This window comes from Carettochelys insculpta, chromosome 18 (genome assembly GCF_033958435.1).
Source record: "Carettochelys insculpta isolate YL-2023 chromosome 18, ASM3395843v1, whole genome shotgun sequence".
NCBI classification, from domain to species: Eukaryota; Metazoa; Chordata; order Testudines; family Carettochelyidae; genus Carettochelys; species Carettochelys insculpta.
Genome location: NC_134154.1, coordinates 348,770 through 367,046, shown reverse-complemented (window position 1 = coordinate 367,046; position 18,277 = coordinate 348,770). Strand labels below are relative to the sequence as shown.

General features: G+C 48.2%; 2 protein-coding genes across 9 annotated transcripts in view; one reads left to right on the top strand and one right to left on the bottom strand.

The window, feature by feature from the left end:
* MORC2 (MORC family CW-type zinc finger 2) overlaps positions 1-18,277 on the bottom strand; it is a 91,194-nt gene that overhangs the window by 21,704 nt on the left and 51,213 nt on the right. For all 6 annotated transcript variants that reach the window (XM_075013144.1, XM_075013138.1, XM_075013139.1 and 3 more), the window contains 4 exons: positions 14,116-14,195; positions 12,525-12,607; positions 4,213-4,298; positions 1,796-1,936 (listed from right to left, as the gene is read on the bottom strand). In XM_075013144.1, coding sequence (XP_074869245.1) covers positions 1,796-1,936; positions 4,213-4,298; positions 12,525-12,607; positions 14,116-14,195 — 390 coding nt within the window. The remainder of the gene's footprint in view (positions 1-1,795; positions 1,937-4,212; positions 4,299-12,524; positions 12,608-14,115; positions 14,196-18,277) is intronic.
* The window catches only part of LOC142022883 (apelin receptor B-like), an 81,280-nt gene that overhangs the window by 43,641 nt on the left and 19,362 nt on the right, over positions 1-18,277 (top strand). Inside the window, exon 2 of one of the 3 annotated variants that reach the window (XM_075013208.1) lies at positions 197-217. The exons of the other annotated variants lie outside the window; for them this stretch is intronic. The gene's annotated coding sequence lies outside the window, so the exon portion shown is untranslated. Of the gene's footprint in view, positions 1-196; positions 218-18,277 lie in introns of those variants that run through there. 3 annotated transcript variants of the gene reach the window in all.

Genomic DNA, 18,277 nt, shown 5'->3' with positions numbered 1-18,277 from the left:
CTCCTTGGAGTGTCCCTGTGGGTACTCCATGTTGGATGACTAAGGAGTAGTGTTGTGGTTGGTGGGACTTTGGTTCATTGCCTTGTACCAGATTTAGGACAGAGTATCCAAAATGAACGTTTGCCAATATATGTTGTTCTATGGCACATAATTTTGTGTAAAGGTAAGTACTGATGCCCATGTTGCTGCTTTGCAGATGCCCTCTATTTGAGTTCCTTGCAGAAAGGCACAGAAAGCAGCAGTAGCTCTGGTGGTGTGCATCTGGATTAAATGCAGAGCAGGTAAGCTGTTTAAGTCAAAGTCTGAAGCACCGCAATATTCACTTAGACAGCCTTTGTTTAGAAATATTGTGTCCCATGGGCTCTTGTTCTTTGCAGATAAAAGGTTAACACCCTGTAGACATCCAGCGTGTGAAGCCTGGTATGCTCCACATTGGAAAGTAGTTTTGGGAAGAAAACAGGTGTGTCAAGAACCATGCTTGGTAAGGCCAGAGCAGTGCTATTAGTATTAACCTTGCTCCATCTTGAGGATCACTTTGTGTAGCAACAGGAACAGTGGGAAAGCGTAAAAGAATGGGTGCATCCGACATTATGGAGAATACGTTTCCCATGGAATTCTTGCCCCTGCTAACCCTGGGGCAGTAGTCAGGGTGTTTTTTATTGGTCTCTGTAGCAAAGAGGTCTATGCCAGTGAATCCGCATTGATGGACTATGGTAAGAAGGGTGAGTGTCTCCATCTCCTATTCATGGTCTTGATGGAAATGTCTACTGAGGGGGCCTGCAACAGTCTTCTGTTTCCCTGGGAAATATGTCACAAAAATATGAATGTGACTGCATATGCATTAGTCCCAAAAGAGCACTGCCTCCTTGCATAGTTGGTGCAAAAATGTGCCACCCTGTAGGTTGATATAGCACATGCAGGCTACGTTGTCCATAAATATTTTGATGGCCTTGTTCTGGATCATTGGTAAGAAATGTTAGTAAGCACTGTGGACTGCTCTGAGCTCTAGAACATTTGTGTTTAACTTCCTCTTCTAAGATCTCTATAGACCTTAAATGGAATGAGGGGTCATGTGTGCTTCCCCTCCCATGAGGCATCCATTGTGATCAAGTGCAGCGCATTTGGTTGTTGGAACAGGACGCTTGCTGTTACGTTGGTGGGCTGCAGCCACTATTGAAGGGTTGATTGGATGGAGCAGCAGGCCTGTAACGGTAGTATTTTTAGACATGCAAATTTCATGACAAATGTTGTGGCCGAAATGTCATGACAGTTGAAGATGTTGTCTCGCCGTGATCTGCAGGCTCTGTAGGATTGTGGTGATGATCGGTGTTAATGTCTCAACTTGAGGGATTGGTAGTCTGGCTATGGCTTCAATTGTGTCTAAGCAAGCTCCCATGAAGTTGAGCTGCTGCGAAGGATGTAGCTGAGACTTTTGAAAATTCTTTTGAAAGCCAAGCTTCATGAGGAACTTGAATGTGCACTGGGCAACTGTTGTTGATTGATCAAATGAAGGTGCCACCTTCGGCAATCATCTAGGTATGGAAATATTTTTATTTCCCATTTGCACAGATGCGTTGCTGCTATTGCAAAGATCTTCATGAAGACACTGGGCACTGAGGAAATTTGAGGCTTTAAATTACATAATAAAACAGAACAGACTATAATTGTGGCTGACTCAGTGATTGAAGCCCCAGCATATGAAGGGAGTAGTTCAAGCCACATTACTAGCACTGGTGTACAAACCAATTTCAGTTCTAAGCAAATGGAATTTTGAAGGTTTGTGAAAGGAACTCACATGCCACCCTCCAGCTGGGGGCCCACCTTCTCATACATCTTAATCAGGCGACTGCAGTTATAGATGAACATGCCATCCAAATCCCTCTGTTCAATATTCACCCCAAAGATGAAGTTCAACTCTTTAGGCTCCTTCAGCGCCCTGGAACAGAATGCAGCAAGAATCAGAATACCTTCATGTACAGACAAGAAAAAACAAAAGAAGTGACAGAGACCAGCCCTTTGCTACATCCAGACACATGGAATCCACAGCCACGAAAATGCTGATATTTCTGTCCATTCTAGACTTAGAGGAATATTCCCTGACATCACTGTTTAAAAAGCAGTTATTTGCTGAATGCAAATTACAGGTTAAATTTTGCAACACTGACATGCAGGCTAACTACAGATCTGGCACACCATAATTTTTGACTTTTTATAAAGGGGGTCACAGTTTTGGCTTCTGATCCAAATATTTTTCTTTTAAACTGTCAAGGAAAAGGAGTCAGATTTGATCAATGTCTACAGTTTGACTATAAGTTTTGCTGGAGATTTTGCCCTTTAATGGTAACACATTCATTGCTTCATGTTTGGTTGGTTGCAGAACATGTTTATTGTGCTCAAGTTTTCAATACATACTTAGCATTATACCAGAAAATTTCAGTACACAGGGCTCTTGCATCTTCTGGGGTGAGGACTTAAATTATTATGGATACTTATTTTTTTAATACCGTTCCAACACATTTCAAGCTGTTGACACACCCAGACAGTATAGCTCCTCTCCTGGCATTATGGTTAAGTCTAACACTGCCTGGGAGCAGGGGAATTTCATTTAGTTGAAGGAGACTCACTTTTGGATTTTGCCATGAATTTGCATTGGAGAAAATGGCAACAAAGCTCTCATTGGTATAATACTGTTTGCTTCTAGAGGCCCATCTACAGGAGCAAAACTACTGGGATGTTATAAGACAGTTACCAGTCCTGCTCTGACATCGTTTAGTTCTACCAGTGCCTATCCTGAAACAAACCATGTTCCTGAGGCCAGATCTACACTTGCAAATTAGACTGACATAGCTACTTTGCTCATGGCTATGAAAAATTTCATATCCTAAGTAACGTAATCAGATTGCTTCCCCTATCTCCCCTGCCCTCCACTCGTGTATTCTGTTAGGCCAATGAAAGAATTCTTCAGTCAGCCAAGCTACTGCTTCCAACAGAAGAGAATTAACTACACTGAAAGAAAAAAGAGTGCCTTCACCCACAGCAGGAATCTTGTACACAATGGCACTACAACAGTATGGCTACAGCACCCGAGCTATGCCACTGTAGTATGGAAATGGCCTGAGTCCTATTACAGGCCTACTGCCAGCACTGGGTACAGTGTGTGGCTAGAGTATGATTTGGTCCCATGCACTCAGGCAAAGCCAGATCAGGCTGCACTGATTAGACTGCAACATTCTGATTATACTCATGCAGCCCCACCCCCATATTCTAATAGTGAAGGAAACCTTCTATACGTAATAGCAGTATCATCTTTTAGTTTTCAGCACATAATGCACTTAAACTACCTTAATACAGCAATCTCGGGAAACAGGGCACATGTATCTATGCTTCCTGCCATTCCCAGGCACCGTCCACGCCACTATGGGAGTGGTGGGGAAAAGCCATGGAAGACGCGTGTCGCTGCACTGCTATTGCCCCAGCTAGGCAGTATGGAGTTAGGCAAGGGTAGCGGCAGTATGCAGAGCTGCTTCCTCCTCCACCTGCCACACAGTCTGTACTACCATTGCTCCTGGATTAGGGGGACAGTGTGGAGATTCAAGGGTACCAAGAGCACAGGGAATCCCCATTCACAACAATAGGAGAGAACAATTATGAAAACTTGGGTTGATCTCTGTGATCATCATACTGAAGACATCCAGCTAACATGCTTATCAAGAACAGACTTAGGGACCCCTTGGGTTGTGACTTTCCATTCATTTGATAGGAAGTTTTATGAGGATAAGGCAACCAGTACTGTACAAAGAGTCCACCATTTCCTTCATTGTTTGACAACTAATCAAAATTGCCCATTCCTGGAGATGACTGCATGCGTTACAGAACTGCATGGGTTTCTATAAAACTTGGCTCAGAGAACCACAACAAATATACTTTAGCAAACTGGGTAATGAAGAGGTGCAAAAGGGAGCCTCAAGCTATCAGAGCAACGAACCCTCTCAGTGAAGTTATCTGTGGGTTACGGAATCAAAGGTGCAAAGCTCTGAATACTCTCACCAACATGGGCTTTTCAAAGAGGCATTGGACATGTTCCTCCAAAACACCAAAGGACTGAACTCCTGGGGTGTGGCAAAGTAAGAGAGAGGGACACCTGCTGCAGCATGAGGGCACTATGGAGTGAAAGCTCGTGACAAACAAAGCCTGAAGCGGCCTTGTACTCACCGCTGCTTGGCCTCCTTGATCCGTCGCTTGACATCAGCCTCTCTGCGCATGGTTATAGCTGTGTTCTGGACTTGCCGTAGTGTTACCTAACAACATGATGCATCTCACAATAAGATCAAAATTAATACACATTTCTATTGCACTTGCAAAGGATCTCATAGCACTTTACAGACTTAGACACAGAAATCATCTAATTAACCTGAGTTAAGACTGAAAACAGCTATCCCGGGGTGCAGCACAAACACAAACTTAAATAGGCACAGCAATACTACTCAAGATATTAGAAAAGAAGCACAAGGGTAGGGAAGCTGCAGCCCACGGTGCTGCATCATTTGATTCAGCTGACAGGAAGTCTCCACCCTATGGGCCGGACCTCCTGAGCCTAGACATCCTCCCATCTTCGGTGGTAAAGTCACAAGCCCCTAGGCAAAGGGTTGATCAGGAAAGCTCTGCATGTTGCCGCTGATCCCAGCACTGGCGCTGAAGCTCCCCTTGTTGGGGAGCAAGACCAATGGAAGTGGCCACCTGCTGGCATGGGCAGCACACACTGTACAGAGCTCCCGCTCTCTCCACCTAAGGGCTAGACATGGCAGTTGCTTCCAGAAGAAGCAGGGAGCCTGCTTTAGCCTCACTTAGCTGCTGACTTTGAGGTACACACCACCCAGCTGGAGTCTACACCCTGAATCCCAACCCTCCGCCCAGGTTGGAACCCCCTCCTGTACCCTTTAATAGCATGCCTGCACCCACTCACAAAGAGAAGTTACTCACCGTAGTAATGGTGGTTCTTCGAGATGTGTCCCCGTGGGTGCTCCATGTTAGGTGTTGGGCTCGCCCCGGCGCCGCAGGTCGGATCTTCCAAGCAGTTTCTGCCGGACCGCGCATGCGCCGGTGCGCACCGCTCCCTTGCGCGCTCCCGGCCACGTGCGCGATCCGGTCCCCGCCAGTTCCTTGACCAACTGCCTCGGATGCTCCTGCAAAACACTAAACAGGGATCTGAAGCGGGGAGGATGGGCGGGTGGTGGAGCACCCACGGGGACACATCTCGAAGAACCACCGTTACTACGGTGAGTAACTTCTCTTTCTTCTTCGAGTGTCCCCGTGGGTGCTCCACGTTAGGTGACTACCCAGCAGTAACCTAAAATAGGAGGTGGGTAATTGGATCATGTGCAGCTTCTCCCCAACAGGACCGCTGTCGAGAGACGGGTATCCTCTTGGAATACCCTGTGTAGGGCATAATGCTTGGCGAAGGTGTCATAGGATGACCATGTCACCGCTCTGCAGATGTCTTTTAGCGCAATGCCCTTGAAAAAGGCTGTTGATGCCGCCACCGCCCTAGTGGAGTGAGCCCTGGGCGTGGCCAGTAAAGGAGTCTTTTTGAGTTCGTAGCACATTTTTATGCAGGATACGATGTGCTTCGAGATTCTCTGCGAGAGAGACCTTCTCCTTTTGATTTGGGAGCGAGAGAGACTAGGAGTCTATCCGTTTTCCGGAAGGACTTAGTCCTGTCTATATAGAAAGCCAGCGCCCTCCTCATGTCCAGGAGGTGTAGGCGCGCCTCTTTGTTGGAGTTGAGGCTTTGGATAACGAGGGTAAAACTATAGGCTCGTTAATACGAAACTCTGAAGAAACTTTGGGAACAAAGGCTGGATGCAGCCGTAAGATTACCGCCTCCTTGGAAATTACGGTGCAGGGTGCTGTTGCCACGACTGCCGCAAGCTCGCTCACCCTGCGAGCTGATGTGATTGCAAGAAGGAAGGTCGTCTTTATCGTAAGGAGACGGAGGGAAACTGTGGCTAAGGGTTCAAACGGTGGTCCCGTTAGCGCATTAAGCACCAGGTCCAAGCTCCATGAAGGTGGAAGCGGTTTCTGAGGGGGGGTATAGGTTTACCAGCCCTTTGAGGAACCTGGTAACCATGGGATGGGCAAACACCGTGTGCCCTTCCTCTTCATGTCTGAAAGCCGATATAGCGGCAAGGTGGACCCTTCAATGAGGATAGGGAGAGTCCGCCTCTCTTGAGGTCCAGTAAATACTCTAGTATTACAGGTATATGCGCAGCAAGGGGGGCTAATTGCTTGGTAGAACACCATGCAGTGAATCGAGTCCATTTTTGCTTATAGGGCTTCCTGGTGGAAGTCCTCCTGCTACTTTCTAGGACTTGTTGCACTCCCTCCGTACGCGTGCTCTCTAGGGAGCTGAGCCATGGATTAACCATGTTTGTAGTCGCAGGCCTCGGGGGTGTGGATGCACTATGGACCCCTGGGCTGCGTAAGCAGATCCGGCGCCACCGGGAGGGGCATCAGTGGACGGTCCGACATGCGCAGGAGTAAGAGGAACCATTGCTGTCGATCCCACGTTGGGACTACTAGGATCATTTGGGCTCTCCCTCTCTTGGCTTTCTGCAAGACTTTGTGGATAAGCACTGTGGGAGTAAAGGCGTAGAGCAGGGGGCCCCTCCACGAGATCGCGAATGCGTCCCCCATGGACCCCCGTCCCAGTCCTGCCCTGGACCAGTATTGTGGGCACTTCTTGTTGTGTTGAGTGGCAAACAGGTCCACCTGGGGAAATCCCCATGCGTGAAAAAATCAGTCGTAGCAGATCGGAACGGATCTGCCACTCGTGTGTGAGTGCGAAGTGCCTGCTCAGCTGGTCTGCCTTCACATTGTGAGTGCCTGGTAAATACGAGGCTTTCAAGGTTATATTGTTGGCGATGCACCAGTTCCACAATCGGACTGCTTCCACACATAAGGCACGGGACTGAGCTCCTCCTTGCCGATTTATATAAAACATGGTGGAGGTATTGTCTGTACTGATCCCAACTACTTGCCTTGTATATGGTCTCGAAAGTGTTTGCAGGCGTTGAACACTGCTTTGAGCTCCAGTATATTTATAAGCAGTGACTGTTCTGTGGAGGACCACAGACTTTGCGTCACCTTTTCGCCCATGTGTGCTCCCCACCCTATGTGGGAGGCGTCGGTAGTGAGAAAAACAGATATTTGTGGTTGGTGAAAGGGCACTCGTTAGCATGTTCTTGGGGTTCACCCACCATTGCAGGGATCTGTGCACCTCTGTCGTGGGCGACACCACCCTGTGGACAGTGTGTACTGCCGGTTCGTAGACGCTCGCCAGCCAGTGCTGTGCCTATGCAATCGGGCATTCTGTACCACAAACGCTGCTGCTGCCGCCATGTGGCCCGGCAGCTGTAAGCACGTCAGAACCAGCACCGTAGGGCTGAAGGTGATGACTTGCATGAGGGAACCAATGGCACGAAAGCGGGCATCTGGTAGATAAACCCTTGCTATGATGGAATTTATACGTGCCCCTATGAACTCTATGTCCTGTGCGGGGTCTATCTTTGATTTTGCCAGATTGATGACCAGGCCCAGCGAAGAGAACGTGTCTGCTGTGACGCGTATCATGCGAAGTACCTCCTCCTTCGAGGCCCCTTTCAGTAAGCAGTCTTTTTTTCTTTCCCCCCCCAGATATGGGAATATAAACACCCCCTGTCTGTGCAGGTAGGCTGACACCACTGCCAAGGTCTTGATGAAGACTCCGGGGGCCGAGGAGAGGCCAAACGGCAGAACCTTGTACTGAAAATGTTCTTTGCCTACCATAACCCGGAGAAAACGCCTGTGAGCCGGGTGAACAGTTATGTGGAAATATGCGTCTTGTAAGTCGAGGGCTGCGAACCAATCTCCATTGTCCAGTGCCGTAAGTATAGAGGCGACTGTGATCATCCGAAAGTGTTGCTTGCACAAGTACCGGTTGAGGCCTCGAAGATCTAGGCTGGGCCTCCAGCCTCCTGTCTTTTTCTCTGTGAGGAAGTATCTTGAGCAGAACCCTTTCCCTCGGAGTTGCTCCAGCACTCTTTCCACTGCCCCTATAAGCATAAGATGGACTACCTCCTGCTTGAGTCTCGCTTCGTGGGAGACGTCCTTTAGGTGGGGTCTGGGTGGAGGTCGTGGTGGTGGGAGCGACCGGAAGGGAATCGCGTAACCCGTGGCCATGATCTCCAGTACGCATTTGTCTGTGGTGATCTTTTGCCACTGGTCGTAGAATGGTCGGAGGCGATGGTGGAACAGTAGCTTCGGATGACATTGCGCGATGGTAGCGATAGTGCAGCCCTCGATCTGTGTGTCAAACTTGTGGCCTTTGGCCCCGCCCCAAGGACGCACGGCTCTGTTGAGAACATTGCCTGGGAGTTCTGTACTGTTGGTGCTGTTGATGTCACCCTTGCTTGTAGCCCCTGTGGTACTGGGGACGCTGTGGTTGATACTGCAAACAGCTTCTGCGTGTCAAAGGGGAGATCAACGATCTTCGCCTGCATATCCCTTGGGATACCCGATGTCCGGAGCCAGGACTCCCTGCTCATGACCACTGCCGTAGCTGAGCGTGCTGCCGTATCCGCTACGACTAGGGCGATCTGAACTCCCGTCCTCGAGGGCGCGTAGCCTTCTTGCACGATAGCCTTGAGCACTGGCTTCTTGTCCTCTAGAAGCGAGTCCATGAGGGAGGTTAAGCTAGGAGTAGTTGTCGAAATTGTGGTTCGCTAGATGCGCAGCGTAATTCGCCATTCTCAACAGTAGGGTGGAGGAGGAGTAGACCTTTCTGCCGAACAGCTCTAGTTTCTTGGCATCTTTGTCCGTTCCCCCTGTTTTGAACTGAGACGTTTTTGATCTCCGTTGAGACGATTCTACCACCAGAGAATTTGGTTGCGGGTGGCTGAATAGGAACTCCATGCCCTTCGGCGGCACGAAGTATTTCTTGTCCGCTCTCTTGTGGACAGGCGGAATAGTCGCAGGGGTCTGCCATATCGTGGTGGCGGACTCCAAGATTGCTTTGTCAAGCGGTATGGCTATTTTAGAGGAGGCCGGAGGTCTCAGATTTTTAAAGGAGCTTATGGTGCTTCTCTTGCACCTCTGCTGTCCGGATGCCTTGCATGAAGGCCACCCTTTTGAACAGCTCTTGGAACTGTTTGGAGGTCGTCCGGAGGATGGACGTCCCCTGGGGCCGTAGCCTCATCCAGGGAGGACAACGAGGAACCGCTAGGGTACGCCTCTCTGAACCCCTCTGGGTCCTGTTGACGGTGGTACATCCGCTCACTAGAAGCTTGCGAGGGAAAATCCCGGGGTTCCAGAACCAACTCCCCCCGAGATATCTGAGTCTCTGTCCCCGTTCGCGATTGCCCTCAGGGATACAGAACCATCTGTGGGGATCTGTCCCGGGTAGTATGCCTATGGTGTCTATGCCCCGCATGATAGGGGCGACCATGGCAACACGGGCACTGCTCCTGGGATGGTGACCTGGACCACTCCCTTGGTGCAGACCCCCTACGTCTGGGGGAGCGAGATCTTCTGGAGACATGGGATGCTGGAGAGACCGATTTGTGATAGTACTCAAGTGGCTTGAAGCCCAAGAAGGGCGAAGGTGGTCCAAGCCATGGGGAGGCTGGCTGTAGAAATGGAGATGGGGGCTCTGGATAGGCTAGGGGTGACCCCTGCCTTCTTGTTGGAGTCCGCAGCACGAGCGGAGGGCTCAGAGAAAGCAGCTCTGCAGCCCTGTATGGAGAGGGACTGCGGTGCTGTGTTTTCTGTGCTGCCTTTCCCCTCCCCTGTGGGGGTGGCTCCACCCTCTGACGTGTTGGGGATCTCGGCCCCGGAGTCTGCACCGCGCTCGGCACGCTCCTCAGCGGTGCCGCGCGGACGGTCTCCCCCGGCGCCTGCAGGCTGCGTGCCTGTGCGCTCTGCGCTGCCGGTTCCCCGGGGCTCGGTGCCACTGTTTGTGGTGCCGCCAGTTCCAGCGGTTGCTTGGCCGCCGCCCTGCCCTTGGTGCGGGGCGGCTGTTTGATCATCGGAGGCTGAACCTCTGCCACATGCGTCTTGGCGCCGCTGCCGATCAGCTGTAGCTGCGGCTGGGGCTGTGCGCTCCACCTGTCCCGCTCGCTGTTGCTGCCGGCAGGGATCGGGTTGGGGAGATTTTCCTCCGTTTTTGCGCTGATGGGGTTAGGGACACGGCTTTCCTTTTATGGGCCCCGGAGGGTCCCTCCTGCTGCGGCCGCTCCGGCACATCTGGCTGGAGGGCCTTGTCGAACAGCAGCATTTTCAGCCGCATTCCCCTGTCCTTCCTTGCTCTGGCTGTTAACTTGGCGCAGAAGGAACATTTCTGAGTGACATGGGATTCCCCCAAGCACCTTATGCACTGACTGTGCCCATCAGACGCTGGCATCGCGGCACGACTCACACTTCTTGAATCCTGAAGAGGACATTGTGGTGAGTCTTTGAGTTGTTAATAGGGTACTTAGCACCCTCTCTGTGCTTGGTCCCCTCTCAGATAAAGCCTGCCGAGGCAGGAGGGCTAATGGCCCTAGGCTCCTGGCCTCCGGTGCTCCGCTTGTTACTAGGATTGGAAGCTTTGAATTCCTTTCCTTTCTTTCTTTGTTTTTTTTTTGAAAACAACAGCCGACTAACTTAATCTAAGACTGAAGAAACTTTAAAACAATTAAAAACATTAAATACGCTAACTCTGGCCGTAGCCTGAGCGGATTCTGTCTGCAGCCGATGGCGGTTAAAGAGGAACTGACAGGGACCGGATCGCGCACATGGTCGGGAGCGCGCAAGGGAGCGGCGCGCACCGGCGCATGCGCGGTCCCGGCAGAAACTGCTTGGAAGATCCGACCCGTGGCGCCGGGGCGAGCCCGACACCTAACGTGGAGCACCCACGGGGACACTCGAAGAAGAACCTTGAGCTTCTTCTCACACCTAAACTTCCTCCTGTTCCACAAACCTATTCCACTCCTGGCCCCGCCTCAGAGCCCAAACCCCAGCTGGAACCTGCACCCAACCTCTTACCTCAGACTTGAGCACACTAACACTCCAAACCTCCTGGCCTCAGTCAAGAGCCTGCTCTCACACTCTGAGCCACTTTCATTTCTGGCCCTACCCCAATGCCTAGAGGAAGCCACAATCCCCCCACCTCATGGGGATACATGGAAACTGTGACCTATTATTTTCTGTGGGTCAATAGCCCCGACAGAAAAAAGGTTCCCCACCCCTACATTAGAAGAAAGCAACAAAGAATACTGTATCCAACTGAAAATGTAGAAGTTTAAAAAGGCCAAACTGGAATTTTACTAACACACCAACTCATATAGTAACAGAGAGTAAGCCGTGCTAGTCTATACACTAACAAAACAAAAAGCAGTCAAGTAGCACTTTAAAGACTAGCAAAATAGTTTATTAGGTGAGCTTTCGTGGGACAGACCCACTTCTTCAGACCATATGCAGACCAGAACAGACTCAATATTTAAGACACAGAGAACCAAAAACAGTAAGCAAGGAGGATTTTCCTTTTTTGATTTTTCAGGATTTTTCTGATTTGTCCTCCTTGCTTACTGTTTTTGGTTCTCTGTGTCTTAAATATTGAGTCTGTTCTGGTCTGCATATGGTCTGAAGAAGTGGGTCTGTCCCACGAAAGCTCACCTAATAAACTATTTTGCTAGTCTTTAAAGTGCTACTTGACTGCTTTTTGTTTTGATACCAACTCATATAAGTAGTAATGAGGACTAAGGAAAGTGGTTTTTACATACTTCTCTGGAAAAAAAAAAAATCAAAACAACCTCTAGCTCAAGGTTGATGTATTCTTAATACCACACCTTATTGTTCTTCTGTCACTTCCTTGAAAATCTCCTTGAAAAGTGCTGACTGGCCTGACCTTGGTTAGCTTTCCTTGCATAAGTGTTGCACATGGTAAAGCTTCTAAAGAGATCAATTGTAAGGAAAGAAAAAAAATTCTAGAGGAGACATCTCGGATCAAACTGCAAACCCAACAGCAGAGTGGCAGCCACATAAACATCTCGAATTTTACTACTATTCAGGCTTTCCTCAAGTGCCTCCTCTCTTTTTTATAGCAGTGGCATTGAACATAGGACCTTTTTTAAACAGGCAAGCACCCTACACAGACCCTCTGGCACAGTCTTTCCTTCCCACTGCATATAAATCCTGGGGTACTTCACCCCATGCAGAAGCAACACTGATATTTCTATTCAACCTACTCTCAAATCCTGCAAAATGTAAGCACAACTATTGAGGAAAACAGACATTAAAACTGCCTGGGAAGACTGAGTGCAGAGTCAGTACAATAGCACATCCAGCAGACACAGCCACCTGTCCACACTGAGATACTGGTCAGTATTCGGTGTTACCAAATCCACTTAGTTGGGGAGGGGTGAGGAGGCTGGGAGAGGCTTTGAACAGAAACCCCTCCCCCATCAGGACTGAATTTCAGAAGAGAAGGCGGAGAAATGCAGGTGTCTCACCCTGGAGTCTCGTGTGAGATCCCCCCCAAGACGCAGTTCTAGTGCCCGGGCTTTACTCTCTGCTTCTCGAGCCTTTTCCTCCGCTGGAAGACATGCAAAGAAGTAATATTAGCATTTCAATATTTACTTGAGTTCTGAAAGAACTCAAATGTGAAAATGCAGAACTATTAACTGGGTTCGTAACTGATACTTCAAATGATCTTCTGTACCAAATGACTGAACATAGCTAATGTGAAGCCAATATTTAAAAAGAGCTCTAGAGGAGATCATGACAATTACAGACTGGTTAGTCTAACAACAGTACAAGCCAAATTAGCTGAAACTATAGCAAAGAACAGAATTGTCAAACACATAGATGAAAACAATTTGTTGCAGAAGAGTCAACATGGTTTCTGTAAAGGGAAATCATGTCTTACTAATCCGCTGGAGTTCTTTGAGAGGGTCAACAAGCATGTGTAGAAAGGGGATACAGCGGACACAGTGCACCTAGATTTCCAGAAAGCCTTTGACAAGGTCCTTCACCAAAGGCTCTTGTGTAAAATAAGTTACCATGGGATAAGAGAGAAGGTCCTCTCATGAGCTGGTAACTAGTTAAAATAGAAAACAAAAGGGTAGGAATAAATGGTAAGTTTTCAACACGGAGAGAGGTAACTAGTGGCATCCTCATAGGTCTGTACTGGGACCAGCCCTATTCAACATTGTTATAAGAAAGGGATGAACAGTGAGGTGGCAAAATTTGCTGATGATACTAAACTGCTCAATATAGTTAAAAACAAAGCAGATTGTGAAGCGCTTCAAATGGATCTCGCAAAACTAGGTGACCAGGCAACAAAATGGCAAAACAAGAGATGGTCCCAGAGAAAATGAAATGGAAGAATGAAAACTACAGTTCCAATGGAAACATGACCAATCAGTCCCCACACCCATTTTCCTTCACTCTCAGACTTAGTGACTATCCAACTCCCAAACTCTGGGTCTGAAAGCACCATATGGAATGCTTACTGAAAAGCTATTTTCGATTCTCTGCAACAGAGGCTGGGCTTATGTCTAGATCATGCTTGTACAACAGATAGGGCACCCAATCAATCGTGTTCACTGCTACAAATGCCATTAAGAACATAAGAATGGCCATACTGGGTCAGACCAAAGGTCCATCCAGCCCAGCATCCCATCTGCTGACGGTGGCCAATGCCAGGTGCCCCAGAGAAGGAGAACAGAAGACAATGATCAAGTGATTTATCTCCTGCCCTTGTTCTGAAGGCTAGGGCACCATACTTTATCCCTGGCTAATAGCCATTTATGGACCTAACCTGCAAAAATTTATCAAGCTCTTTTTCAAACCCTAGTAGAGTCCTGGCCTTCACAGCCTCCTTGGGCAAGGAGTTCCACAGGCTGACTGTGCGCTGTGTGAAGAAAAATTTCCTTTTATTAGTTTTGAACCTACTACCCATCAATTTCATTTGGTGTCCCCTAGTTCTTGTTCATTGTTCATTCTAGTTCATTGCAGGGCGAGTCAGAAGAGTACGCCTGGCTTCACCATTCCTTTCATTCCTGCACTACCGCAGGACCCATGCATACACCTGGGACCCACCTATTCGAGCCATATGTTCTGCTTTCTTCACTTCCTGCTCTGCGCGGGTCTTGAAGCGGTTTGAAGTGTATTTATACATCCTGTGATAAGCAAAATTTATTAGTGATCCCATCAGCCAGGTCAGGCACAACTATACAAAGACTACATGAAGCAAAACTGGCAAAATGAAAGCCACGTTACACAATGTACCTCACGATACCAACAGCCTTAATAACTAACTACCCGGTCTAGACACTGTCTCCACACTCCATTTTTTTCACCAAAAGAGAGATCCTGAAACCATCCATTCCCCAACCCACTCAAAGACCACTGGTCAAGTTACACTAATCTCTCAAGCAATCCTCCTACCAAAGGCTGTATTACCTAGACTAGAATATCATATTTAATGTAAAACTGGGTAAACTTTGAAGATGGAGATTTGGGAACCTCAAAAAGATTTCTGACTTGGCAAAACCAGAATTTGTGCGTTTCATTTCTTGTCATTTAAATCTATTTGGCATTGGGATCCAGTGGCTAGGGCACATGACTGGAAATTAAGAAAAAGGAGGTATAGGCTTGTGAAGCGACATGTTTTGTAAGCCTTTGGAAAACCTTTTTACAATCGTGTGAATCTGCACCAAGAAGGCTATGATAGGTGAGTATCTTTTAGGTAAAGAATGTAATTAAGGATCATACGTAGTGGGGCTTTTTTGTCTGTTGTATGCTCCTTTGGAAGCACCAGGATGAGAAGCAGTTCCATTTGGAAAAGTAAGTCTTCCATGTTGCTCCTCATCAGCTCTGTACCAGCACATCTCTCACTTGTTGCGAGTAGTGGAGTGCATGCTCTGGGATCCACAGAGATACCAGACTGTCAGATGGAGGGTGTGTGATCTGAGGTGAAGCATGGAACTGTTCCGGGCGAGTAGGTCTAGATGACTAGGAAGCAGGTAAAGAGGATGACAAGATAGGTGAAAGATTAAAGGAAACCAGATCTGTCTGGGCCATGCTGGAGCAATGAGGATGGTTCATGCTCTGTCTGGATTTTCCTGAGGACTCTGGCAATGAGAGGAATGGTTGAAAGCCATACAGGAGGTGAGTGTTCCAGGAGAGGAAGAAGGCCTCCTATAGAGATTTGTGCCCTTTGCCTGTTCTCAAGCAGTACTGAGTGCATTTGGAACTTACCTGCGTTGCAAAGAGATCTACCTCCAGGTGGCCCCACATCTGGGAAAGGTGTTAGGCCACTTTGTGATGGAGCTCCAATTCGTGGTCCAGGGAGAAATGGTGACTTAGGGAGTCTACGAGTGTGTTGTTCATGCCCTGCAGGTATGATATTGTGACCAATACACCAGTTCAATAGTTTTATGGCCTCTGCACAAAGGGATTGTGACAGGACCCCTCCCTGACAACTGTTAAAGAACGTTGTAGTAGTACTGTTTGCAAGGATCCAGAAGGCCTTGTTTTGAATGCGTGGCAGTAAATGTTTATAAGCACTGAAAACAGCGCATAGCTCAAGAAGGCCGATATGCAACCTCTGCTTGTCTCTGGTCCATCGACCTTGGACATGATGTTGTTAGCAATGTGCTCCCCCAAACAAGAAGCAAATTGTCCATTGTAACTTGATAGGCTAGCTGGGCACAATGAAATGAGACCCCCTACTAGAATGTTTTGCTCTTGATTCCACCAACACAGAGATTACCTTTCAAGATAATGACACCTGCTTGTGTATGTGGTGTCTGCCCTGCAGGTATGCAGACTCAGATCGAAGAATGGTGTTCTGGTCACAGCTGTTGTCTGTTAGTTCTGAGCTAAGGGGTGTCCACTTTTAGACAGTCATCTAGGATAGGGAAATATCATTACTCCCTTTGTTCTTAAATATGCGGTGACCAGTGCTAGGACCTTTGAGAAAACCTTCAATGCCGTATGTAGCTCAAAAGGGCAGCATACTATATTGGAAGTGTTGTTTTGCTATCATGAATCTGAGGAATCGTCTGTGCGATGGGTGGATGGTGACATGAAAATAAACATCCTGTACGTTCAGAGTGAACAACTAATCCCCTCTTCTGTAGTGCAGGGATCATCAAGGCTAATGTTACCATCTTGATTCTTTGACAAAGAACATACTGGTTTAGATTTCTGAGATCTAGTACAGGTCTCCAATCCCATTTTCTTCTGTGTGAGGAAGCAGCATGAATGGAAGTCTCTTACCTTGTGCTCAGAGGGTACCTCTTCTATGGCTCCCAGCTGTAGAAGAAATTGTGCATATTGCACGAGGATGGACTCATGAGAGGGGACTATGATGTACAATCACTAAGACCCACTTGTCAGTGGTGATGGTTTGCCATGTGGGGTAGAATGTTGCTAGTCTTGACCCAAAGGTGCGATGTGGTTTGTCCTGGAGCCTGCCATCTGTGGGGCTGTCCAACTCTGGACCAAATGTTCAAAACGACTGAGGCAGCTCACGTAACCAAATTGTTTTGCGCCCTCTGTTTGGATGCTCAGAGTATGTAAGATGACCTTTGAATCTTTGGGGGAGTGAAGCATCACATTAGTATTTTCTGCAAAGGATCAAAACATTCTGAAGGAAGGTGCTCAATGGTGGTCTGGACCTCTCTGGGAAAAACCATATGGTTGTTGCCAGGAGACGCAGCACATTACCACTGCAGATACTGGGGACCTAGCTGCATCCAGAGCTGACTGTAAACCTGTTTGTAAAGTGAGGGAGCCCTCTCTTGTGAAGGCTTTGTATTGATTTTTTTTTAATTGTTTCAATAAAGGCTGTGAAGTTGATCAGCGGCATGGTGTACTTTTGCAAGCAATGCCCCATAACTGGAGACGAGAAATTGTAGGCTGGCTGATGAGTATGACTTTTTTCACCCATGGCATCCAGCCTTTTCCTCTCTATCTCCCAGGGTGGATCTGGCATTCTCCTGCCTACCCCTTTGATTTATGGCCTCTAAAAATCAGAGAGTTAGAAGGTGGTTGGGAGAAGAGGAATTCAGCACCCTTTTAGACCACATCATACTTCAATCCCCCCACACTGAAGAGGTTAGAATGTTCCATAGAAGCCTGAAACTGGATCTAAGAGAGCTTCATTAATTGGTATTGCCACTCTGTTCTCAGTGTACAAGTGTAAGATATTAATCAGCTTGTGATGTGTATCCCTTGGGGTCAAGAGGGATATCTCGAGCCTGTCTGAGGCCCTCCTATGGAGGTCTTGAAGAGTCTTGGTCATCATCCGAGAGAGGAGTGGGGCGGTAGTATTGTCAAGCCTGTGGAGGACAATTGGGACAATGAGAGAGAGAACTGTGATTACAGTGGAGAATTACCTCCTCTAGCGTAAGCACCATAGGCCTCGACCTCTGACACACTGACCTGTACAGTGCCTTAATACTGGGCAGTCGATGTCTGTGTATCTTGAGATGAGGAGGTAGCACGTGGACAAAGGGCTGGTAACAAGAAGCTGCCCACAGATCCCATTATGGCCAGCTGGGTTACATGGGTGGTGGCACCCACCGCGGTTGCCACTGTTGAAACTGCACTGCTTTGATGATTTTCTCTCAGTTCTCTGAGGAGATGTGATCACCTGAATCAGAGGCTTGAATAGATGAATGAGAAGTCCTTGAGATGTGTAAAGAGCCTCTGCTAAGCAGAGGGACACCTGGTACTGATGTGGCAGGAGTTCCCCATGCGGTGGTGTATTGCGGTATAAATGGTGACGGGGCATCAGGGCCCCTACGCTGTTGGTGCCAGTAAAACCAAAGCAACTGTGACCGTGTTAAGCTCCCAGTTGATGGCACCAGTGTACTCTGAGCAGAAGCCAGTGCATGTTTTGCCAGTGTTGGCTCGCCAGCACTCACAGCTGAAGCTGGTGCGCACTCTGCCATTTCCCTCATATGAGTCAGAACCAGCTGAATCTGAAGACTCAGTAAGTGAAATGAAAGCCTGGAGACACAAAGAGCCTTCACTAAGCAGGGAGGTGCTCAGTACTAAAGTGAAAAAGAGCTCCCCTGAGGTAATATACTGCTGCATAAATGGCGGAGGAGACATTGGTACTGGAACCCACTGTGCTGATGGTACAGAGATGCCAGAAGCAGCTATAGCTGTGCTAAGTGCTTTTGCATACTTTGCCAGGGTCAGTTTGTCAGTTTCAGCAGTTGCCAGCATTGGTGTACTGCTAGCAGAA